Source organism: Epinephelus moara, chromosome 24 (assembly GCF_006386435.1).
Source record: "Epinephelus moara isolate mb chromosome 24, YSFRI_EMoa_1.0, whole genome shotgun sequence".
Taxonomy (NCBI): Eukaryota; Metazoa; Chordata; class Actinopteri; order Perciformes; family Serranidae; genus Epinephelus; species Epinephelus moara.
The window spans coordinates 41,733,342-41,759,838 of NC_065529.1; the positions used below are offsets into that span (position 1 = coordinate 41,733,342).

A 26,497-nucleotide genomic window follows, 5' to 3' on the forward strand; every position below is an offset into this window, starting at 1 on the left:
GGAGACAGCTACATCTGACGCCAAGATGTGACCCAGCCTCTCTCAGCGAGGCTGTGCACTGGATGTTGACAGGCATCAGCTCCGAGCGTTGATGGAGGGCGATAATGACACCCGAGGCAGCCCCTGTGCGGGCCTTATCCTCGCATTCTCCCTATGCAAATCATTAGCTGCTGCTTCCTTTGTTAAGCAAGGTTTGTACAGTGTGCTCTCCCTCCTTTATCATCCGCGCTGCCAAGCCTGCGGAAATGAAAAGCAATGCAAATATGCCTGGCTTTTAGGAGTCGGCAGATAAAGCAGGGAGACCTTCAAACTGCAACGCTTCATCCGCTTCAGTTTAGCCTTGACTGAGGCATGCAAATTATACCTGAGACGTAGGGAGAGTGACGCCGCGAGCTGCACAGGCGCAAAGCTGGGGCTCGAGATAGGCAAATCTATCCTGAAGCAGGGTTAATTGGCAGAAAATATCTATAGAAAGGTTTAGAAAAAGGGGTTTTGCTGAAGTCCCACCAGAAATAGCTCACATATTTATGCTCCATACTGTTTGAGTCCTGACAGTTAAAATGCTTGCACAGCATTTCGGCCTCTCGTTTTGTCTGCTTCTAGGCGAGGATGTGTTCTAATGCTGACCCAGGCGCAGGGCGCAGTTCAGCTCTGCTTTATCAGATCAGTGTTACACACCCAGCTCTGGAGTTTTATGGAGCCTTTCAGGAGCTTCCTGTAGTAGTGTGATCCTTACTGTGTTGCTGGATGCTGGTTTGCGTATTGGGCGCTCCCTGGATAACATCTATGAGCCAAAAAGTTTGAGTAAATGAGAGCTTGCAGCAAAACTGAAAAGCGTACAAGTAAACAAAGCCTAGATTATACACATCCACAGAGGACGAGGAGGCATATTAATGCAAGAGAATACATCTTTTTACTGATGCCCATTGTTTGTATTGTGCACATTGCACTGAATGACTGGAGGAGACATCACAACATTTAACCCTTTCACGTGAATTATTACGACCTCAGCCAAGTGTTTTTATTCTTCTTTAGGCATGAAAAAAATTAGGAAGTTCATTTTTTTAAACATGCATTTTGCAAGGAGTTTTTCACAAGTCCACTCAGGTGGACAGCATGCATTTAAATTTTAAACTAAAAAAATATAAACCAATCAAAAAAATGATAGGTCGTGGGGGGGGCGGAGCCTATCCCAGCTGACATTGGGTAAGAGACAGGGTACACCCTGGACAGGTCTCCAGACTATCACAGGGCTGACACATAGAGACAGACAACCATTCACACTCACATACACACCTACAGACAATTTAGAGTCACCAATTAACCTGCATGTCTTTGGACTGTGGGAGGAAGCCGGAGTTCAACTTCTGTGTCAAATCAACGCGGCCATCTGGAGGTTCTGGATAATCACAGAACAGCCGGTACTCCAGGACGGCCGGCGGCCGCCACGCAGTCATCACCGTTTTTTTTTTTTCTTGTTTTTTTTCTTTCCTTTTTCTCCCTGCTAGGTGGAAGCCTTTAAATTGGATGCCGGCCGGCCCATAGATATCTATGAGCCGGCCGGCCGCCAATCAAATTGAAGAAGAATGAAGCGCATACGTCACGCAAATCTAGCAGCCGTGTGCAGCAGGTGCATATGTATTCAAGTTAAACTGTATAATTACAGCCTCTTTACACTGTGATTTATCATAACTCATACTATGTCTTGTTGTGTGTTTCAGGCAGTCACCTGCATTGTATTGTTCAGCAGAGAGACATCTGGACTGTGTCGTTTATTTCTCAGAGTATTCTACACTATGCTCTTAACACAACATCTAGTCAACATCGGTGCTATTGCTATAATTTGGAAGGTATAGTATCATGTGTTAAGATTTAAGTATTTTGACACCCGTGTCTGGGGCTGATGAGTTTCCGCGCACCGGTTGTTGTGGGCTGGGCCGAGTTAAAGTCCAGGGCTGTTTTTTAGTCCCAGTCCGCCCCTGCCTTTGTTAAATGTTGCTGTTGTCCGTGGTTTGTTGTCCTCCAGCCGCTAGGCTAATTTATACAAATTGCCGTAGGCTTGTGCTAAAAACATTAGCATGTTGTATTTGTGGGTAAAATGTGTCCAGCAAAAGACAAGTGCTTTGTCTGTGAAATAAAAATCGCCTGAAATAAAAAGTTTGGTTTTGTTTGCAATTTTTTAATATCTAAGTAATTAGTGCCATAACGAAATTAAAACTGGCTGAATAATGTGGTTGAAAAACTGAATTTTGTATAAAAAAGTAGTGGCAGCTCTCTGAGGCTCCTCTTACTCCTTCAAGGTGCAAAATGGTTTAGTCTGCCCTGCACTAGGAATCTAGTCCCCTGGTTGGGAATGAAACCGATCATTGCCGAATTTGGTGTGCAACAGACTCCTCATCTGAGGCTAGTGATGGGCAAAGCAGTTCTTTAGATGTTACTGAATCACTAGAATCAGTTCATTAAAAAGATTTGTTCAAGAGATTCGTTCACCAAATCGTTCAGTGCTTGGCGGGAGGAGCCCTGACTGTGTGCTGCATAGTCTGACTCCCTGACCTGATACACGGCTGAGCTGCTGCTGCATCTGCCCTGCACTGGTGAGTCTCATTACTGGCCAGCCTCACGTTTTAAGTTTGTTTATCTGGAAACTAAGTCTGTTAAAACAATGGGGAGGTGTGTGATCGTGTTTATGTGGCTTGACTCCTGGCTACATTAGCCGTTAGCTTGGAGAAAACGGTCCCTATGAAAGTGTATCGCTGAGAAGAAATGATTTGAATCACTCAGGGATCTGGGTTACGTCGATCACCGAGTGATTCGTCACGCTCGCTGCTGAGCTCAACTGAACTGAGAAATGAATGAATCAGTTCCGGAAGTGATTCAGTTCAGTACGTTCACTCAACAGATTCATTCTTTTGAACGATTCGTTGGTGAACGGCACAACACTAACTGAGGCTCGAACACGTGTGGCTGAATCTCTCTGATGTTTCATCTAACGATAACGCCAGCGATCTTCATGCACACTGCTCTTTCACTAGTCAACCAGTCACCAGTCCGGCCCTTGTAGCACCATGCCAGCACTAGACTGGTGACCAGAGCGGAAAGAGAAACCTCAGAATTTTTTAATGAGTAGATCTCCTTCCTGACCCTTTTCAGATTTTTTCAGCTATTATGTGGAAACACTGTGTTAAATTAAATGACAGTACGAGTCTAAAACATGTCTGTAGGGGCACTTTAATTAGGAAAACAAACATCTGTTCTTTTCATATGCAGCTTTAAGTTGATTTACACGACGCTCCAGTATGTTTGAAGGATTCAGCCGGTTGTGATCAGTAATTATCTAAATGTTGCTAAACACACACATGAACCTCCGTCTGACTGATTCAGCCCATCATCTGTGGTTTCCTCCAGCATCGACCTTTCCTGCTAATTTCCTGCAGGCTGCTACTGAGGCTGATTTCAGTGGATGTGCGGCTCGCTCCACCCGCCCTGCGACACTTCATCTGACATTGTCAGCACCAAAGGGGGGCCTTTATATGGCCTGACTGCTCCATGTGGAGTTCGGAGAAGGAGGAGGCTATTAATGTAACTTGAAGGTCAAAGGGCAACAGCACACATTGACCTGGTGATTGGTCATGAGGAAATAGCACACCGCTTCATTTCCTCCTATGATGGATAGAGGATCTGTATTCCGTGCGGACTTCTTTGACACGTGTTGAAAGAGTGGCAGGATGAAGAAACACAGCCAGGGAGAGGGGGAGAGATAAAGACGAGCAGAGAGAGCAAAGAGGGGGGAGGGGTGGAGGAGGAGGAGGATGGCAGGGGTTCCCCAGTGTGTTTTCACCTGCAGTTTGAGCTCGCTCGTAACAATCCCGCTTGTCTCCCTGAAGTGTAGTGTGCCAGCGACGACATAAGCCGCTGGCACTCCACCTAAGATGAAGGTGAAGAGGCATAAAGCCAAGTCTCAGTGGTGATCATTTAACTAAGAAGTTTGACTCACTCAGAGAAACTGCACTTTGCCTATAATTGAAAAGAAATGTCAATTTAAGGAAATCTAAACTACTTTATTCCCTAATTCTGTTTTTAGCTTAACAAAGAGGGTAAATCCTTTGTTTGTCACATGTAATCAGCTCATTAAATTAATGCTCCTTTAAGCCCAGTTTAGACCAAAGATTTGCGATGACACAAAACCGTTTTAGAACGTTGCAGAGGTGGGAACTGACTGTCACCTGTTTCAACAGCCAGTCAGCTTGTAGTGAAGTCCGCTGGTCAAGTCACAATGACACACACATATTCTCACTGACTGATTGGTGCTGGTTATTTACATTATTTTGGTGTATTTATCATGAATACACTCCATCTGATGCTTGTTTTGTTTCGGTTTTTCACCATTTCATCACTACTACAAATGCAGCTGTAGCCAGTATCTCACTATCACTATCCTCATTCATATTTTAAGAAGCTACTAATTATATTTAGCCACAAAATAAGCCTGAAAAGCTGGAAATCAGAGCGAAGGTACAGAGTTGTTGCATAGAGATGATACACCGTCTCATCTAGTTGCATTGGTGTGAACCGGCAGGTTTTTAGAACGTTGCAAAACAGCGAGACGTTGCAAGACGTTGCCTGCTTAAACTCGTCTCGTCATGAATCTTTGGTCTGAACTGGACTTTAGACGTAAAATTTGAGCAACAAGAAACAAATAAAATGGTATGTGACCCATGGTGGGACGTCTTGAAGGTCGTGTATTAGAGATGGAACAAAATTAACACTAACATTTATGGGTATGTGGGTGTACACACATGTATATATTGGTAGATATATATATGTATATATATATAAGAAGTTTATACTTGTGTAAATCAAACTTACTAGAAACTGACAATTGCTTTTCATTATTTGTAAATACTTTCTTTTGTCTGCTTGTTTATATGTTCATTTCTTTCTTGAACACATTTGAAATCAATAGTCTTTTTTTTTTCTAAATTATTTAGTCCCTGTATTTTTACTTTTGCTCAACAAAAACATTTGCGTTGTTTCTTTAAAGCACCGGCCTCCGCAGCATTGTTGAGGTGAGCTTTTTGTTATTTGAATAACCAAACACCATAAAAGTGAGAAGATAATCCAAATACATCAAAGACGGGATTTTCTGTTGCTGAGTCATAGAGAAGCAGCAAAAGTGCAACAACATTAGCATAATAATGCTGCAGATATACAGCACATCTCTAAAAACTAAACTATTGTCGCTTCGACAACATCAACCAACATCTTTCTGAATCAGTCACATGAAAAACATCAGAATCAAGTTTAAACATGTTTTTAATTTAGCATAAGCCTGTTAAACAACGTTTAGACATGTAACATTCAAATATTGTACCAAAGGGAAATGAGCACTGTGTCCACACGCCTGTGACGGCAGTAAGAGTAATACTGTTGCTTTAAAGGATAAATCTGGTTTATTACTCGTCTCTTGTACCTTTACTTTAGTAGGTTTGGCCATCATTTTATTGCATTGCAACAAAGTCTGACAGGTCAAGAAAAGAACAGATGATCACACAGGTTGTAAAACTGAGGCCTAGTCCACACTGTTACGGGAATTTTTTTTTTGTCCACACGATCACACACTATCATTAAAAAATCACCGTCCATATGAAAATGAAGCGCTGCCAAGAGCAAGCCAACCAACAGGTGGCGATGTGAGCCTGAACCTAAAGGCCTGAACACACCAAACCAACATCAAAGAACTAGTAGCAACAAAGGCCGACTGTTAATGTCGCGTCACGTCACCTGTGTCTTGGCACACTTGAACACACTGTAATGACTACAGCCAACGGCCAACTACCGCATAAGTTCTGTGCCTGCGTGAGAGGTAATAACTGTCTATACCAGCAGGTGGCAGTAGACTGTATTTCTCATTTAAAAAAGGAAACCAGAAGATGGACAGGAAGGATTCAAGATGCTAGTTAGCCAGTTAGCACATTAACAAACCAACCTGATGTTGAAAGGACAAGGAATATTTGCCGTGCGCTAGCAAACACATTTCTGCTAATGAGCTTGATGGCTAAAAACAGAAGCGTATCCAACATAATAATTTTGTTTGGATCTCACACCCTCTTGAATTTAGTCTTCTGTTTCTCTTCATGTACACGGAGCTGAATTGCTAATCAGAGTGATTTCTGTCACCGATGGGATCCGCCGCCGATTCAACATACTGAATCAGCCATAAAAAAGCAGACAAGAGCTGAAACTGGGCAACAGATTGACCAATGGCCAACCAACAGCTGGGTGTGTCAGGGCCCTAGAGCTGCGCAAAGAAGACAACAATGTTGGCCAATCAGAAACCTGAGGCAGTCAACACAGTAGTGCGTTCTGAAGTCTCCATTCCTCAATAAAGCAAAAGAGTGACTACACATTAAGGTGTAAACATGTAAATAGCACTAGTCTGGCCATGACCACCATTGCACGAAACATTGCCTCATTTGTGACATCTCACAAAGGAGATTTCGACCCACACTCTGACGTTAGAAGCTAAAAACTGAAGATGTTTTTGGGGCTTTCTGCCTTTGTTTGATTGGATAGCTATAGCATGAAAGGGGTAGAGAGAAAGGTGGATGATACGCAGCAAAGGAGCGCTGGTTGGAATCGAACCCTTGGCTGCTGTGGCAAGGACACAGGCTTTGTACATGGGTGCCTGCTCTACCAGGTGAGCTGGTGGGCGCACCAGAGTTTCTGAACAACTGAACCCAGGACAGTTTTATAAAAGATCCGTTTTCAGTGACCAAAAGTGCAGTTTGCGTGTGGACGAACGGCCAAAACATATAGAGAAAGCTACATTTTCAGACATACCCATGTTTGTGTGGACTAGGTCTAAAGGTGCCTCACTGCACAGGAAAACTGAACGGTGTGGTCAGTCATAAATATAATAATAAAAGTAATATTTCCTGTTGTTCCTTTCCAAGAGCTATCCTGAGTTGTTGTTAAAAACCTGCAGGATCATGTGATTGTTTATGTTTCTTCTCCGGCCAGACGTCTTTTTAGTGATGTCACCATGTTCCCAAATCTCAGCAATTAACATATAATTTACGTGTTGTAATAACTGATGGCCAAATCTAAAAAAAACCATAAGATCTCATTTGTAATAAACTTCTTTTTAACACCACAGGAAAATAAATTGCATAAACTGTTCCTTACACAGTCTCATCTAAAACATCAACACTGTTGCAGAGTCCTCTTTACAAAAGGGAATCATTAGTACAGTAACGGTTCTAATTAGTAGTACAGTACAGTTCATTCATAAGTATTAATATTCAGTGCATGGATAATACCTGTACACATGTAGTGTGAGCTAATGAAATGTGTGAGCCAACGTCCATCAAATGTCACCACACGTTGGAGATTAAATCTCAGTTGTTAGCAGAGAGGCTTGTGAAACTGTCGGAGTACACACTCATCGTCCCGTTGTGGTTGAAGTAAAAACCTCTATAGTGACCATCAGGGCCGCCGTGGCTCCAGCAGCATTGAATCTCACATGAATTAAGAGTATACATTTCTGACGTGACATTGAGATTTACATTTAGATGACAGCATCCAAGGACAGTTTACATCATTTTTTTTTTTTTTTTTTTTGTTGGAATCATTCTGGCTGACAGCAGGATGTTTAAATGCTTTTGAACTTCAGTTGTGAGGAGGAGAAGAAAAGGGAAAATAAACCTCAATGTGCCTCAGGGAAATACAAAAACATGAACTTTATGCTTCATCTGTGATGAAAGGATAAGATGAGATTCCATGTGCGGTGGAAGGGCTAAGTAGAGATAGAGGTGGAGAAAAATGATATACCATAACCTTCACCATCGCTCGCTTTATTGAAAATCCACAAAGCTATGTTCATACTTGAAAACTTGCATGAAAGTCCACCTATGCACTCAACACGCTGTGAAAAATATGCACTGTAAAGTATATACTTCTTAGTTTCTGTATGCAAGGTAGATGCCATTGTCAGCGGTCCAAGTTCACAAACCTGCCAAAGCTACCATAGGTTTTAATTAAGAGGTTATGAAGCAAACACTTCCCTATATTGAAGACAGTACCACTGAGTGCTTCTCATACCAGCTTCAACAATCCTGCAAAAATCTCACAATTTTATAAGTTAAAGAAAAAAGAACAGCCTGTACAGAGCCTAATTACAAAGCATGTATCAGTAATGTGGTTAAAAGAGGTTTTATAAGCCTGTCAGGTTGAAGGTACACCATGTGATCCTTCAACTGATATGAAAAACATCACCTAAAATGGAGTTGTGAGGTTTCCACCTGACACGACACGTTTACATGCATCCTCATATCTTCATCATAAAACATTAAATTCTTGAATTAGATTTCAAATATTTACTGAATATTGGCATAAAAACAAGCGTTGATGGAGGAAGGTGTACATGACTTAGTGTGCCTGACATCACCAGACCAAATTGCAAATGCGGAACCTCTCGAGGGGCGTTATCAACAGCTGTAGAACGCTAGAAATGCCTCTGGACGCAACTGGATAATCCTACAACTAATCAAAACAACAAAACTCGACGCTGTGCTAAGCGACGGATAAATGTAAACAGACCACAGTGTGCAGAGATGAGCTGTGATGACGTAGCATCGATGTGTCTTTGAACGAGTGTTGCCACTTTTCTCATCAGAATTTGAAAATTTATTTATACAAAGTTCCACATCAGTTGCAGCCATCTTGGTTGCCGCAGCAGTGTTCATTTTAATACTGGGCACACTATACGAGAATTGATACGATTTTGAGCCTGATTCCCCCCCTTCCAACAACCGTCCGCAAAGCTCTGATTTTGACAGTTCTAAAGATCATCTGGCCAGATGTTCCTGTGGCGTGAGGTATGTTTAGGGGCCGTACACATGCCGCGTCTTTGACCGCCTGGAAAACCCGAGGTCGGGCACTGGGCGCTACTTTTGTGCCTTTTTTTAAGCCAGCTTTCATGAGCGTGGCGGCAGGTTGCATCTGAGATTGCTAAGTGACCTTAACAAGCACCGTATCATAGCCCATATACCTGAAATCCCGAGTGCAGATCTTCTTCCAGGCGCTGTTTATAAGTGTGTAGGCCTATCGTCTGTCGAACACATGTAAAGCTCTGGCAGCCCTGCACTAACATGATCAACTGTTCCTTATTTACCACAGACTGATATTAGCGGAAGAAGGGAAAGACATCGTGAGGGGGGAACACTGAGGATCGCCAGCAGTCCTGCGACTCTTGGACAGTTTGAATACTTTTAATTAATCAACTCAGAATTTACTCACTTTCTCTTGCTGTAACATGTACAGTCCATGTTCATGCCGTCTCCTTGACTTCATTCATATTTTTTTATTTTTTTCTTCATTCATTTTTTTTTTAAAAAGTAGTGCAAAAACGAACCACTAGTTCTTCCTGCCCTTCGTCTGCCATGTTTGTTTCGTGCCACACACTATAACAACACAACTGTTAGATTTATCATTACATATCGTTATTTTTGGGGTCTGTCACATTTTTACGATCTATGAAGATTTGAAAAATCTTTTAGTGTGAACCAGCCTAAGTTAGGTTGATGCTCACTGTGGTGTCACTGGGGTGCGCTAGCCAAAAATGAAGTCATAACGTATTTTACTTAAAGCACAAAGACACCAGGTTGTGAGTCATTGTCTGAAACACGCACTTCATAAGATAAACGGCTGTGTTTGGCCCGACCACGGCCAGGTCTGCTGGAAATCTGCTTGACCGAGAGGGGAACCAGACGCATCTGCCAGAGCAAATAAAACACGACCTTGCAGAGTCATCTAGTCCTTTGCTAATATCAGAGATGATATATATCAGTGCCTCTTACTGTAATTGTAATACAGATGCATATGCTGTGTATTTTCAAACATCTGTCATCAGATTGTATATTATTGAAATTTAATGTGCATGTAAACATGCTCATTGGTGTTACTCTCAGGTTCTCTGTCGGCTGCTGCTCTTTTATTTCATCATCCGTTTGTAGCGTTTTGCTTTTGATGTGTAACTGGAGTTTCCAGCTAATGTGAGCTGTGTAACAACTCTGTGTGCGCATTTGTTTTATCTCTGAAACTGATATCTGGCGTTTACAGTACTTGGGGAAGATAATTCTCTAAAATGTGGCACCAAGAAGTTTCTTTTCCTCAAAAAAAATTGTAATAATTACAGGATATTTACAGCACAAATATAGATTCTGTAATGTAGAGCAATAACATCTCTGACTGGTGTAAGTTTTGTTTTCCAAATTAGTTGTTTTTACAACAGTATTGCAGCCAGCCTGCTCTACCATGACCGCCCATTATAAAGGCATAGTAAGCTCTTGGAGGCAACTCATTTTTCGTAACCAAAAATCATTTCTGCAACAGCTGCAACAAAACAGGAGGAATGGAATTGTTTTTTTGTTTTTTTTTAAGAGAGCACAGATTCAATTTCGAGACACAATAGAAGGTATCGTACATTCACATTGTATGGGATGAGAGGAAGGCTGGCAAAGCTAATAAAGTGATGCTAATGTGCTTTGTGATGCGGTGGAAGTCCCCAGCTTTCAGCTCTAAACAGATGGGATCTCTCCCACAGGATCAGATAAAAGATGTCCATCTCTAACTCTGCAGAGCATGGCAGATTCAGCAAAGGCTGTCTCTGAAAGGTGTGCTGTCCATGGCCGCTCACACACAAGTCCTTCGCATAAAATAAATGTGGCAGAGCCCACGCTGCAATGATGAGGTTAAATTGAGGCATATCAATCTTAACGAAGGTGGAAAGAGGGGCCAGATCAAAACAATCGGAGCACGGAACTAATCTGTGGCGTTCTCTGCCACTGCTGAGGAGATGATGACGCACAATCCTGAACATTCAAAGCGTCCTATGGGCTGACAGTACCTCTGTAACCAGCACATCTTAGCTTCCTTATTCCACAAGCCAAATCATAACATGTCAAGCTCCGTAACAGTGGCAATGCCTTCACATCATACATGTTTATTTAAATCCCTTAAATTTATGGAACGGTTGATTCAAGGCTGAGCTGGGTAGACATCTATAAATACCCATCACCTTACCATATATTTTCCATATCACACTGTCAGTGGAAGCTGCCAAACCATTAGAATATTCTCTAAGCCCTCACCACTTGTCCTAGTACCTGCTGATGCTGCTCCTTCCTTCAGTCTACGGAAGCCTTTGCCTCCAGAGATAACCGCTGCAGAGATCACCCTGTCCCTGCGTCCCCCGTCCCTCTCACAAGGACGTCCCCGAACCCACATTTCTGGGTCATCGCTGAGCTCATAGATAGATCCATCTTCCACGCTGTGCTCCAAAGACTCCAGGGAGGAGTCCGACGCCTCGTCGCCCTGCGCCGTCAGCGGCCGTCCAGGAAGCCCTGATGTGGAGCGTAGCTTGTACTGCAGCAAAACACCGCGTCCTTTGCCTCTGCTGTCTTCCTGGTAGGACTGTTGCAGGGATTCCTGAGAGGACGTGTTGCTGCGGTCCTCGCCTCCGAAGGCAGAGTCTGGGCCGTCCCCAACAGAGTCCCTCTTCAGCAGATCAGGAGACAGAGTGCTGGTGGTGGCTACCAGGAAGTCCACTGGTCCACAGTGGGCATTGAGAGAGACCATTCCCTTTCCTGTAGGAGGCAGACAGAATATTATAATGTCAAAGTACAAAGCCATATCCCAATACACCGCTCACCCCTCCATTTTGCACATTTATGTGTAAAGCGAGGGTGTCCCAATTCTTGTTGGGATAGAGGGGCAGGACAGTGTTGTGGTTACATGACCCTCCAAACCCTTTTAAGAGGCACACTACAAACTGAGTGTTATGAGGAAACATCGACAAGATGGCTGCACGAGCAACAAAAGAAAGTCTCAAATATATTTTCTTTGTTAATAAAGATTAAAAAATTACGGTAACCCTTGTATTGTCTTAGTTTGCCAATGTTTTGGTAGCTAATGTGCTAGCTAGCTAACATGACATTGTCACTGCTGATTTGAGCATGACTGTCCCGCATTTGGACATATTTCCGTGTTGCGTTCCCCTCCCTTTGATGGCACTGGACGCCCGGAATTTAACTTAAGTCCAGCAGCAAAGTTGCTCCTCTTGTTTTTGCTCCTTAAGCACAGTGCAGACTGGCAGGGTAGGATTATGGGTTGCTAATGTTAGCCTACAGAGCACAGCTAGTTGCCTGGTAATAAAGCAGTGCTCTTTTTTATTTGATGACGTCTTTGATTGATTGATAGCATAAAACTTAAAGGTAGGGTCTGGAGGATTTTCCAGTTGCTGTGTGTAAACACACATTCAAATTTGGCCCCTCTTATCAGGCTCAACTCTCCGGGGTGTACGGAGCCCGGAGGTACGGAAGAAGGCTTCACAGAAGAGGTTCAGGCAAGGCTCGCGCTGGTGCACGCTCAGACACGCTCGGGCACGGCACCTGCGCTCTCTCATTGGCTGGGGAAATCCCTGCCCAGAAGCGGTCTGAGCTCACAAAAACATCAAAATACAGTTAAAGGGCAGGAGCTCTGCAAACAGAGTCACCACCACACATGAGTAGAAGCCCATAGGTGATGATTAAGCAGGATTTCATTTGTATATGTCTATATTTTGTTTTGTTTGAAAATCCTCCAGATCCTACCTTTAAGTCGTGAAAGAATCACAAGGTTCCTAAAAACAGCAAAAAGCTGCCTGTAGCTCACACAAGAGAAATCACTACTGTAGAAGACAGCGTATTTGCAATGTCCCGCACTTGTGCATCTGTTCACATAAACATTAGCATACTGAAGATGTATCAGGGTCTTGAAGGGTTTGTGCCAGGTCATAAGGGACATTTTTAACCACTGCCCCTTGTAACTTTGTCCTTAGGGGCAATGTGGCACTTGAAAACAAGAGGTGAGAATATGAAATTGGATTGGGCCCAAGTCATTGTCAGTTCCATCACTTATATGCAAGTCACAGTTTGAAATGTGTGAGCTGAAAATGACTTGAACCCTTGATCACATTGAATGTCAGCTGACTGTATTTTTTCATTGTAATCCTGCTGTAACAGTAATAATGATCGCGATAGTTTGCAGTTGGTTTATACAATTCCAATAAACTAGCTTGGAAAGAGGTGGTCATGGTGTAAGGTTTGTGCAAGTGGGAAACTAACGACCTCATTCACTTGGCATAATTAACAAAACGCTGGCAGGCAGTTTTTAAATTACCCTGTAACAATATATATATATATATATATATATATATATAGTATGATTTGTGTGTTGCCTGCCTGGTAATATTTGCACCGATTCCCAGAGCCACAAGAAAAATGTGAAGTGTGACCTCAATAATGGGCAGTGCAGAGTAATTTTCTATCATGAAAATAACTTCTTTGCTTTTCTGTTTGACCTCTCGAGAGGCTGTTCAATCACAGTCTGCCGCCCCGTCTGATCCATACCTGTTATTTTGGGGATGCCCTCCAGTTTGGGAACTGGAAGAGTGATAATTAAGCCCTGGGCGGTGCCCACCCATAACAGCCCCTGGCAAATCAGCAGACTCGTGACTCTCATGCTCTTTTGACCTGCAATATAGAAAACAATGACACAAAATTGATTCCAGTTTTCTCCAGCACCTGCTCTTATAGAATTACAGATAGCACAAAACGACAACAGATTATGGAGCTTTTAGAAAAAATAATAATAGATGACTCCGTGTTGACCAAATGATACATCTTCTACAGATTGCATGGTCTGCCTATCTTTAAGAGAGTCAATTATGAACTCCCATTGATTTTTTTTTTTTCCAGGAGGTTGTGCAAAACACTGTATTTTGGAAGCTGTTCAGTCCTAGCGTGATGGAAACAGCGAAAAATACTTTGATTGTTGGCTATTACTGTTAGCTTTGGGTGGGGTTTAAGCTCTGTGATCAATCTGTATTTGACAAGCTCAACACATGCACAGCACAGCCACCTAGGGCTCTGGGTTACATAAGATTATAAAAAATTGGATTTGTCTACTTGCTACTGACCCAGTTGAAAGAAAACTCGTGGAGGCACAAAGTAGGAAACAACACTGTGAAGCTGGCGTTGTATCTCTCTGCTTGATATCTGGGTGGTTTTGAAATATTGAGCTTCAAAGTTTTCACCTCCCACTGTAATAGCAAAACTGATAGGCAGGGAATTCTCTTTTATTGGTAAAATGACAGACATCCTGAAGGTACTCTAAGTACAGACATTAAAAATATTCCAAGTGAGTAAGACTCGACGTGCCCATGGCGCGCGCGCACACACACACACACACACACACACACACACACACACACACACACACACACACACACACACACACACACACACACACACACAGGGGCTTTCAATCCTTCTGGTTGATAAAAACAGACCTCAACCTTATGATTTCTAAAGGGAGTCTAGTTCTAGTTTCCTAGACAACTACTGATAAACACAAAACTTCAATCAGGTCTAAACTTCCAGAACAAGTGACGATTATAGTGGCTCCACACAGTCTTCCAGTAAATTAGACAGAACCTTACAATACTGAGAACAATAATCTATGGTAATAAGACTTTGTTTAAATACAAATAATTATAATAGGAGCTTTTCAAGAGAGTTCTAATTAAAGGTGGGGAAAAAAATCGATTCTCAGATGTATTGTGATGCTGATATTGACGATTCGGCATTGATTCTTGAATGTCAACAGTTAATTTCCTGAATGTTTATTAATAAGGTGATGTTGACGGAACGAAAGAGACTGAACTCAAGGGCGAGGGCAGAGGAGCACCCGGACAGTCTACAGCTGGACACGCTGAACTTGTAATTCAACTTCACAAAAGGCAGCAGCTGCAAACATGTTTTAATTTCATGTTTAAATAATTACATTTGCCAGATGAACGTAAAGTATGTTGTAAATACTTTCTAAGCCATTAACCAGAGACTAATGTTAATGTAGCAAAGCAGCGATCAGCAGTAACGTTAACAAACAACACCTGCTGACCAACAGACTGCAGTATTAAACTCAACTCGTTGGTGACGAAAATAACTCTCTGCTCAGTCTGTTTTACTTCAAAAACCCTGCGCCCAGTCTGCTCAGCGTCTTGGGTTTCCCAGGAGCAAACAGCGCAGTGGAGAAGCTGCTCTCTACCGCAGGAGACGCTAATAACACAGCGGAGCGTGTCGCCTCCCCCTTATACTGTTATTATCATACAGGCAAGAGATTGTAAGGTGCTTTTAAATTAATTAATTAATTAATTAATTAATTAAGTTAATTTTTTAAAGTGAAAAGGCTGAAGACCATTTATAATTCAACATTACGTGAATTGCATCCCATTTCTGGTGAAATTTTACAGTACAGTTTTGGGTCATTACAAATGCAGTATGCTTTGTTTTAAAAGTAGCATGTGGTCACACGGTCAGAAAAATAAATCACGTATAGAAAGCAAATATTTTGATGCATCCTGATGTATCGCTAATCCTTTCATAATCAAATCATTGCCCTCTGAATCCTAATTGAATCGAATCATAAAGCGCCTGGAGATTTTCATCCCTAGTTCTAATACTAAATACTTAAGGAGAGTTCAGACCAAACGCAAAGTAAATTTTTTAATGCAACACTAGTAGATACAAAGTCAATGCCAGTCCTGGATACATGCGAATATGAAAGTTGAAATGTTTTAACTTGAGCAAAATAATTGTGTAAAGCTGTGTAGCAAAAGTCTATCGGTGTTTAAATTCTCCAGATGTCACAGAGACTTATTGTGGCTGTCTGTGGGCACTGCGTGCTCCTCAACTCAACATCAGCACTATACAGAGACTGAACCAAAAAAGGTGAAGGTTCAGAGAAAAGTGGGTGAAAATATGTATTTTTTTCTTGATTCCAGCTAATCAGTTGTACTTCGCTACCAACAAAGTTAGCTCCAACGTGAGTGTTAGCTGCATTCCCCAGTTAGTTAGCTCGACCGCTAGCACAGCTGACTATTCTGGAATACTTGTTTGCGGCCGTATTCGTGTAAATGACCGAGAGAAAAATTCACTTTGCCTTTGGTGTGAACTAGGGCTGGCACAATATTAGATTTTCAGGACCTGAGTTTTGTGGCCAAAAGAATTCACAATAACATTATTACGATGTCTTATTAATGCTATCTGTCAAATTCATCTTTAAATTTGTTAATTGTCTTTTTTATGAGCCACATTTAAAGTATAAGTGTAAGGGTGTGGAGAAACTAGACAAATTAAGATCGTGAAAAAAATTAAAATTATGTGGCGCTGGATTTTTTTTTACACGATATTATCATGTGTGTACTATTTACATAACATCACTGTTTTATTTTTTATAATATCCGAGTTATCATCAATACGGATATACAGCGACACCCCTCGTCTGAACACACCTTTACACTTGACTTGGACCCAGACGACACTCTAACAACAAGCCTTAAGGTTACATATCCTGACAGGATATCAGACACAGTGGAGCAGAAAGACTTGCACTGTCAATAACATTCAGAGTTTTAACTTTGAGGTCAACAATTTAATTTCAGAGAGTGCCTCTATCTCATCATATTTGCACATTATGAGTCTATGACTCATCTTTCAAACAAAGCACTACATGGCTGTCTGTAGTAGCATTAACTTTTAACATTGACTTATTTAAAAAGTAGACTGCAGTGTATGTACTTAAATAATTAACATATTTGATATAATATTTTGCAATCACATTGTTACTTTCAGAGGTCGACCGACTGGTATGCATCACATGCAAACATGGACAAACATTCATTTGTTTGTAAGATTTGTTTGTTTATTCTTGTGCGTAGCTAATCAGATCCGATGACATGTAGCAGGCTGCTGTTGGTTCTTATTGCGCTTCTCTGTTAATGAGACGAATGAAGTAATTCAGAGTTATTTTCTTTTCCCTTATAGAGTGTGCTGATAATCCTGGAGGGGAGCTTAGGCAGAGATTTTCTTTGGATAAAGGTACATATTTTTCTCCTGTGATAGAGCATGATGCAACATAAGTTTTTCTGCTGTGAAGTTTTCCATTGCAGAAGTGTTTTCGCAGCACTACATTAGTGACTGGGAGAGGATAATTGCAGACTCTTATTATACATGCACATCCTTTGTTTCCACTTAACAAAGGAGTGAAAAACATTGTTTGTTGTGGATTTATTTTTGCATTCCTTCTGTGGTCCCTCAGCTCTTGGCTCCCATTGTGGCCTAGTTATCTATAGAACCATTTACCATAATATCCATGGCAACCGTAATTGAATTACACCAGCACTCATGTGATGGGGACTAAAAGAATGCTCATTTACATGGGTAGCTGTATTTACATGTTTGTTCTGTGTCATGCTCAGATTATGATGATTTGCACGAGTGGCTCAACGGTGTCATTAATTAATTCATTTCGCTGTGCAGAGATGAATCATTCCAAGTGGGAAGCTGATGCTGAGCGCGGAAGAGGAAGTGAAGGCGGAGCGGCGGAGCACATTCAGCAAACAGAGAGCAGACGCCTTTAGGTGGAGACCTTGGAGGGTCACAGCGGCGGCAAAGAACGGCCTTTATCTCAAAACTGTCTGCCACCTGCTCACATCGCCTCAGAGTCTATTTGTACTGCTGAGAGAGTTTAACTGAGAGAGTGATGCTCATGAACACCCACTCTCGGGTTACCATGAAATCTGAAGTTAAGTCGGAAGATGTGGGCGCCAGGCATTGTCTTTAAGAACAGTGATAAAGAGGGATAATGACAAAGGCACTTGAGATTAAGGAGGTATAGCTTAACCTCGAGCAATCTTGCACCTCCAATTTTTGCAGTAATACACACGCTCTTGAGTGTGTAGTGGGTTTATCGTTGAAGCCGGTATTTGCCTTAAAAAAGAAGATGTCTCCAAAGATAAATGTTTCCCTGTCCCTGATATGTCACTGAGGACTTTATTTTGGAATATTATTTTTTCACCCTAAGGATAGAACTATTAAAGGCATTAGTAGAGGAGAGATCAGCAGTTTCCTCTGCCTCAGAAACTTCTCTGTTGTTTACTGCAACTGGAATTCCCTGTTGAGTATAAATCACATTAAGGGGAAAGGATTAGGGGGTATATCATTACTGCATGTCCTAGCATAAGTCAAGGAGAAACCTAGGGGAGCGCAGACCCCATTGATAGAGAGGAACTATCAGTATTTCATGTGCAGTATCTGTGGTTGTAGAGTGTCGGGGGGGATCCTCTTTTCTCTTGTGAGCGCAACAAATCACAACTTAAGTCAAAGATCCTCTTCCTTTTGTGGACCCTGAAGACATGAGCCGAGCAACTCCTTTTCTTTTCGCCGTGTAACTCCCCCCAGGGCCAAGCCTCGAGGCTGCCACCCTCCCTCGAATCTGCTGCATATTTCAAGGGGAAGCACTGGTGCTGGGTGAAAATGACCTCTGGGTCACCGGTTCTCTCCTGATACCACAGCCATAGGGGTCTGCCCTTCTTTAAGTCTCCCCTTGAACGAAAAAAGAAAGGAACTTTGATCTGAAAGAGAAAAGTTTGGTGTATGAAACACATTCCTGTTTTTATTCTTTGCTCTTTACTCAACACACAAGAGAAAATCTTTTTTTTTTTTTTTTCTGATGAGATGAAGTGCTACCACAGCTTTGAGTATTGCTCTAAATACATCAATCACAGTCTGGTGTGACTCAACGAAAAGGACGAAATTTTTCTAAATCCAGATGCATTTATACCACTCCCCGGAGCTCAAAATGATCTTCACATGTACTGAATGAATGAGCTGATGGCTCACGTGCCGCAGCATAGACATGTCTGAGGCGAGCTGACATTGAGTCACATGCAGTGTAGTTATCACCATTAGACACTTTTAGGTATGCTTCATTGCTAATTTGTTTACCATAGTTCTTTCCTCAAAGAAGAGGAAAACACCCACACTGGCTGATAAATATTTCATCCATCATGAAGGAAGGCACACAGGAAGTAATGGGCTATCTGTGGCATCCTAAACGGACTGCAGAGAGAAGTGAGACGGGGGGTGAGAGGATTTTAAAGCAGAGCGGATGAGATGAAACGGGGAGTGAGAGGGAGAAAGTGGGACAAAAAGAAAGGGAAATATTAACTGAAAAGGGAGGAAAGTGGGGAGGTACACGCAGAGAAAAACGAGGTAAAACGGGCATGATAGCACAGAAGCGTGGACGTTTAAAGGGAGACAAGAGCGTTTCCATGGGAACCCTTAGTATGAAAATCTTAAAGGCTGCCAGTTGACTGCTCCTAAATGACTTTATTTCTTTTTTATTAATCCCTATCTCTCACCCGGTGGCTTTATTATGGCTTTGCGAGGGCCTGAGATGGATACTTATTCAGGTCAGTCCCCGGAGTGCAAGACCCAAGGAGCGACTTGGACAAGACAAGAATACCATTCTGTGAAGGAGAGCACCGTCAGTGTTAAATTGGTGCCCTCTAATTGCTCTTGTATGATAAAGACAAAAATATGACGAGTATGAATAAAAAGAAACTCTGTGGTAAAATTTTGAAACAATAAATGTGACAAAGAAAAACAACAGTAGTTCTTTTTCTTTCTTTTTTTTATACACACACAGACACACACACACACACACACACACAAAGTGTTTCAGCTGCTCTGGAGGATACAGGGTGACCTCGATAAATGGAGGTCGAGACCACATGTGATGTGTGCGTACCAGTGTTCAGCAGCGTCGAGCGTGTTGAGATGTTGATTTCCTGCAGAAGCTCCAGTGTTTCAGTGTGAAAGAGACGAATGGAGGAGCCCTCGGAGAATGCCATCCACACCCCTCCACCTGCACAGGCCATGTGTGCCACGCTCACCATTGGGTCTGGGTGGACTTCAAATTTCTGTAATGGAAATGATAATACTGTTATAGTTTTTTATATTTTTGGTTTCTGTTCATGCCAAGTGTCGACAGGTAGGGTTGTGCACTGTCTGGGTTTTTTTCTGACACCAGTGCTAAAAATTTTAAAACAGTATTTGTGCCTAAACAGTGCCTGAAGCGATATTTTAGAAAAGATAAAGAATGATTTTTTTTAAATGCAAAGGTATATTTGAACCTGAAATTGAAGAAAATATTTACTCTTCAGAGTTTTAAGTATACTTAAATATATAAATATGAATAAAAACAAAACAGTATTAACAAATTAAAATAACAAATTCACATAATTAATCAAACCATAAATATATAACTGTCGCCTCCCTCCAGATTCAAAACCACAGGCCAGCTGAGGCATTTCTGTGTGGGTTTTGCAGCTTCCGCCCACACTCCAAACACACAAAATTTTGTGTATGGTCGTCTGTCTCTGTGTGTCAGCTCTGTGACAATCTGGCAATCTGTCCAGTCCAGTGTATCCCGCCTCTCACCCAGTGTCACCTGGGACAGGCTACAGCCCACCTGCGACCCTGTACCAGCATAAGCTCTTACGGATAGAGTATTAATCTATATATGGTTATAGTACTAAACACAGAAAAATAAAATTTGAGTTGGGATCAATTAATACTCTTCCTAACTTAGGAGAGTCTCAGAAGCAAGACATTTCTCCATGATCTGTTCAGGAGCGGCTGCGATTGTCACTAAAATGACCATGGTTCACCTTAACAGTCCACCTTAAGTGAGTGAGCCTTGTCAGGTTCCAACAGCAGGCTAACTTGAGTTGTTAAGTTTGGGTGTAACTTCCTTCGCTTTAATCAGCAAGTGGCAAGCAGGACACGGGAAGGTGTCTTGATGAGGTTTAACACTTATTCACTGACATATAGCCTTAACCCTGGGTCTTTAACAGGGGGTCCTCAGAGTTACTGCAGGGGGGCAAATTACTGTTTGATATTTGAACTTTAATTTCAATGTATTTTTAAAAAAAATTTAGAATAAGACATACTTAACACATAAACATATTAGCAAAGATAAATAGGTCTATTCATAAAAAAAGAAAAACATGTAATTCACAGTGGCCTTAAGCAAAATTAATAACAGGCTAACTGCTACCCATAAATCCTTGTGCAATCATGTGAGCTAGCAAACGCTACATCACTGTGCAGCACTTATCCATAACGTCAAGTTGAACTAATAGCCGACTGTTTCGTACTACTGAAACATACTGACCAATTAGCCCTATTGTTATTATTTCAAGTGTGCAGACATTCTTGTGAGTCACAATGGACTGTTTTGTTTCGAGTAGGAGACTTACACACCGTCCACCTCAGAAATAAACTCAATTTTGTGCGATATATGACGTAGAGGGTCCCTGCTCCGTTTTCTTGAGCTAAGGGTAAATTGGCCTGAAAAACATTAAGAGACCCCTGGACTAAATTTGCACTGCTACTTTAACTTCATACTCTCTGCTCCAGTCACCACAGCCTCTCTGGTACATGTCACCGTCACACACACACACACACACAAGCTCTCTGGGCTCATTTAATTGCAAACTTGCTAGATAAACAATCTGGCACTGAAATGAGGCACCAAAATCTGCGTTGTGATTCAGTCCGGTAGGTACCGGTAGATTAAGTTCATCTATATTCTTTTAAATGACTAATTTGAAATAATATATTTAAATCACCTGTACACTGACAGTAACTGCTACATACCTGCAGTTTATCCTGATAGACCTGTTTTCCCTCATCTCCCGGGCTTTCTCAGCGTAACAAGCTAAACTAAATGTTTCATATTTAAACAGCCAGCTCAATCTCTGAGCATCATCCATATTTACAAAATCAATATAAACTTTTATCGGACTAAACAAAGCACTGCACAGTTCCCAGTCAAAGGGAGATAGGAGATAATCATTTTCTTTATCAGTCAAACAGCACATCCTCTTTACTTCTTTCAGACTGACACGCCGTCCAGTTTCAGCAGCCAGTGGTAAAATACCAGATCTCAGCTGCGCACACAAGGATCTTTGCTTTTCAGATAGAATTCTCAGGACTATATATTCATATTGTTTCATCCTAAATGTATGCATGGACGGTTCAGTCCATATATCACCACCACATTGCTCTTTATACTGAGCAAACACAGATTCTCTCAACAAACAAATGTTGAGCTTTTCATTTTTTTTTAAGAAATGCTTCACCGAACCACAGTTACAGGACAATGTGCACACATCTCTTGACCAAGAGCCAATCATTTGTTTATAGAAATATCTCTTTCTATATTTTTCTCCTATATCAAACCCTGTAACTTCCTCTGATGAATAACGGCTACATGGGAAGAACTGCAATCACCCACATCATCAACAAAGGACATTATTTCTATGATGGAAAATGAAACATTTCTAAAAATGAAAGGTTAGCTCTCTCTGGAATCTTCTTCTGGTCCTTTAAACAAACCAGACGTTTTGTGGCCTCAATGTAATTTTTATTTTTCAAAAATAGCTTTGGTCTTTTATATTTTAGCCCACCATTCTGTACAGAGTTTAGCAACATCACAATGATTTATCCTTCATTCGTTAAATGTGCTTTTTTAAACTATAAAATCCACAAAGGGAGGAAGAATTAAAGACAGAAAGATTAGAAAAAAAGGTAGACGAGGAGAATGGAAACACTTTATGTAAATGAATCAAACACACACAAATTAAAGCAACAAAGGGAAGTCATGACTGTTCTGACTGTGTCGTGCTTCATAATAGAACACACATTGATAACAGCTTTTAATTGGTATGCCAATTACTGTGACAGCCACTTCAAAGTTGTGTTCATTCATGTCAAAACATTACAAGAGAGCTGTCATGATTATATCATGACACGCGGAGGTCAGCAGACACTCCCTTGAATCTTGCATTCAGTCGTTGCTCCACACTTGCTTCTCTGTAAATAAACTCTAACTGTGCCTCCTAATTTTGTAATTTACAGAGTCCCTGACACACGGGGCATATTTTTGCATCATTCCCCTGGCTTCTATCTTTTTAAGAGCACAATGGGAAAAGGAGAGTTTCAGGCACATAGTCTTAATGAGTAGCTTGAAATAAATGCAATGAGCCTTATCATGGAAACACATGCAGCCCCTGCGGTCCAAGGCGTGACAAGGGTTGGTTTGGGCATCATCTTGGAACTCATATCACTGTCAATGCACGAGTTGCATGAGGCTGGGCAATTAGTCAGTGAGCGCGGGTGAGCGAAGATGAGAATGCAACCCCCTCCCCCCCAACCACCGGCACCCCAACCCCAGTGCACCGGCGGACAGGGATTACCACCTGTTTGTGTGCCCTTGCCAGTGGGTCCTCCTTTGTTTGAAATTAGGGAAAAGGAGAGAAGCCTTTGATGTGTTTTCTCTTTTAATTGACTCCTCAGCAGTGGGTGCCTGCTCCGCCAGGGAAAGGATGTGCAATGCATCTCTTCATTTTTCAAGTGCAGCCATCAAAAAATTAGATATCCATAATAAAAAGGCAAATTTCACCTTCAATAACCCATTGCAATTCAAATAAGTTGACAAGTTGGTAAAGAAAAACACGGCCCCACTGCGCTGTATATGCTGCATAATTATCACATTAATCATTATCAAGCGCGGTGGCTCTGAACGGGACTTCCAGCTAATCAATGGCTGACACGCTGCAATTGTTAGATGCCATCTTGCTCACCATATGTTTGAAACCACCTGGAAGGCACTGTGGGAAGCTAAATGTACATATATAGTCCCATTTGGCTGGGATGCACAAGAAAAAAAGTGCCTGGAAGTGTGTTTTAAATCATTTAAGATTTGGAAGAAATCAATGTTTTCGCATGAATATCAACTCACATCTAAGACCAAACATGTTAATGCTCGTCACTCTGTGTTAAATGCGGGATAAGTACAAGCCTCAGCTGTTGCCCCCAACCAACAACCTGGTATTAGTCTGCTGAATCCAGTGCTGCTTACTGAGATGAGGTGGTCAGTGAAGCTTGACAGTAGTAATGTGCCCTTTACACTAAAGTCGGCAGTGTCACACTAACAGCAACATCCCTCCACCAGCAGTGGGAAATAACAGCAGAGCTAAAGCCGCAAACACTACAGCTGGTCTGAACAGCTCATTAGTCCTTCATTACGCCAGGTGACAAGGTGTCTTTGTCCTTTCCTGAGCGCTAAGTCCACATCTCCTCTCTGAGCTATGGGGAGGGAGTCGAGTAGACATGTGAGTGATAGGAGAAAGCAGGTAGAAAGAGAAATGGTAATGGGAAGAGGAAGGAACAAGGCTTGCCAGTCAGTATTGATCAAAGGCTGTATGTCCATGCATGTCCTACTTTGTTAAGGTTTGGTTACGACTTTCTACAGAGGGTTGAAGTTTGTGAGGCTCTGAAATATTACATGGATTGGGCTTTAGAAACTCACAAAGGAAGCTGAGGAGTGTCTGAAATCATGGCACAAATGTTGGTAGGTTTGAGCAAAATGATGTGTAGAAGTGTGTAAAAATCAAACAAACAAACAGCGCACTGAATCATCATCAGATTCAAATCAGCCCCTACTGTGCGACTATCCACAAAATAAAAATATCATTTGATTGGTTGAGATTTTCTCCTCATTTTCTCCCCAATTAAGTTGTTTCAAATTCCCATTGCGTGCCATGATTCCCGCTGCTACAGAGCCCCTTTAGCTGGCCTGATGGGAATGTAAATAGAGTTTGTCATTTTGCAGGTTTCTTCTTTTTTTTTTTTGCAAGAATGAATCCGTTTAAATTAATTTTCACCTTTTTTTTCGCACGCCAACAAGTGGTGTCGTCTTGCACAAGGACACTGATGACCATAATTTACTGTAAACAGGTTCCTTTAGTGCGGAGGAGAGCTCACAACATGCCTGTAATTAGTTTCAACAATTGACTAATATTAAGTCCTGCCCCCCTTAGTTAGTGTTTCTAGGTCAGACAAGCTTGACCACACATAAATAAATGAATAGAAAAATGAGATGCTGGTTCTGTTTAGATGGCAGCTTCAGTGTGTATTAGATAGTTTCAAAGAGGCCAACAGCGAGGATGGATGTGTGATGACAGGATATATTCACAATGGGATGTTAAACTTCATGTATATTCAAATAAATAACACCCAATATAGGGCTGGGGGATTCACATCTCAGTATTTTCAGGCTGAACAGCCATATATTTGATATATATCTTGGCATTTTCTACGAAATGGGCTACATGTTCAGTTCCAAGTCAAAGCCACATTTGAGATGTCACAAGCACTTTTAGAAAAACAGACTGTGATCAAAATAAAATGCAAAGACAGGGATGTTATTCCCTGTTTGAAAATGTAAAGACAACACAACATGTAAAGAAAAATCTAATAAATAGCAGGGCTGGATGTTAGGTTTTTGCACACAGCACTGGAGCTACAGAAGTTTAGTTTTAAACTATAACATGAGGTGGAAGTAAAAAATAATTTTCCATGGTCTTTCAAGTGAATCTAGTGCTGGAAAAACATTTAAATATTTTTATATATTAAGACTATTTATCTTATTTATGCACAGAGCATCAAAAGGTTGAAGGAGAAAAGGAGCAAGAAACACTTCAGATACTTTGTCCGTTACGCTGACATTGTTGAAACGTCTGAAACGTTTTTTAAAGACATCTGACGTCTGCATCCAGGTGCTGTCTCACTGTCACACAATAGACTACAACTACCAAAAAGAACGGTGAGGCGCTATGATCCACCTCACACACAAACTAGCAAACAAACGCTCACCTGACACCTGACACAATCAAGCAGCTGTCTCCCACACATGCAGCGCAGCGCTGTACTGCACGTGCTGCTGCGCTAATTTAATTCATCTCACAGAGTGATTTAGCGTAGCATGTGCAACATATAGACCGATGTCGCACTGTAGACTAATTAACAGACAGATTAAACAGAGTAGCAGCTCTGTTTCTCTTAGTGTTGCTGGAGAACTTGTGAGTGAGTGAGTGAGTGAGTGAGTGAGTGAGTGAGTAAGTGAGTGAGGCAGAGCTGTGCGGAGAGTGTGAGAGAGAAGAGATGCACACTGGCGTGGCTTTTTGGAAGAATGACGTTATGTAACGCAACCTGACCCCATATCGATACAAACGGAGTTGTCTAAATCTATATCTCCCTTGAAAATATATTGATATATTGTGCATTGTCATTACAATGCCCAACCCTAACCAAAAGTTATTTCAGGGCCCCACATAGACTTACCAGATAAAATAAACAAAGGAACATCAGCCCTGATCTGGCTAATGATGTCATTTTAAAACTACGTCAGCAATCAACCTTTCTGTCCTTTTCTAAATCTCGTTAATGTTACCAGAGAAATAAGAAGGAAGCAAACCTGGCTGACATTACGCTAACTCCTCTTGATGTAGCTATACAGTGGGGCAAAAAAGTATTTAGTCAGCCACTGATTTTGCAAGTTCTCCTACTTAGAAAGATGAGAGAGGTCTGTAATTTTCATCAGAGGTACACTTCAACTATGAGAGACAAAATGAGAAAAAAAATCCAGGAAATCACATTGTATGATTTTTAAAGAATTTATTTGTAAATTATGGTGGAAAATAAGT

At 41.5% G+C, this 26,497-nt stretch overlaps 1 protein-coding gene across 2 annotated transcripts in view; it reads right to left on the reverse strand.

Moving 5' to 3' along the window:
- Positions 1 to 5,295: 5,295 nt before the first annotated feature.
- The window catches only part of arhgef10la (Rho guanine nucleotide exchange factor (GEF) 10-like a), a 167,089-nt gene continuing 145,887 nt past the window's right edge, over positions 5,296 to 26,497 (reverse strand). For both annotated transcript variants that reach the window (XM_050038813.1, XM_050038812.1), the window contains 3 exons: positions 19,693 to 19,864; positions 13,449 to 13,571; positions 5,296 to 11,645 (listed from right to left, as the gene is read on the reverse strand). In XM_050038813.1, coding sequence (XP_049894770.1) covers positions 11,098 to 11,645; positions 13,449 to 13,571; positions 19,693 to 19,864 — 843 coding nt within the window. In that variant the 3' untranslated portion in view covers positions 5,296 to 11,097. The remainder of the gene's footprint in view (positions 11,646 to 13,448; positions 13,572 to 19,692; positions 19,865 to 26,497) is intronic.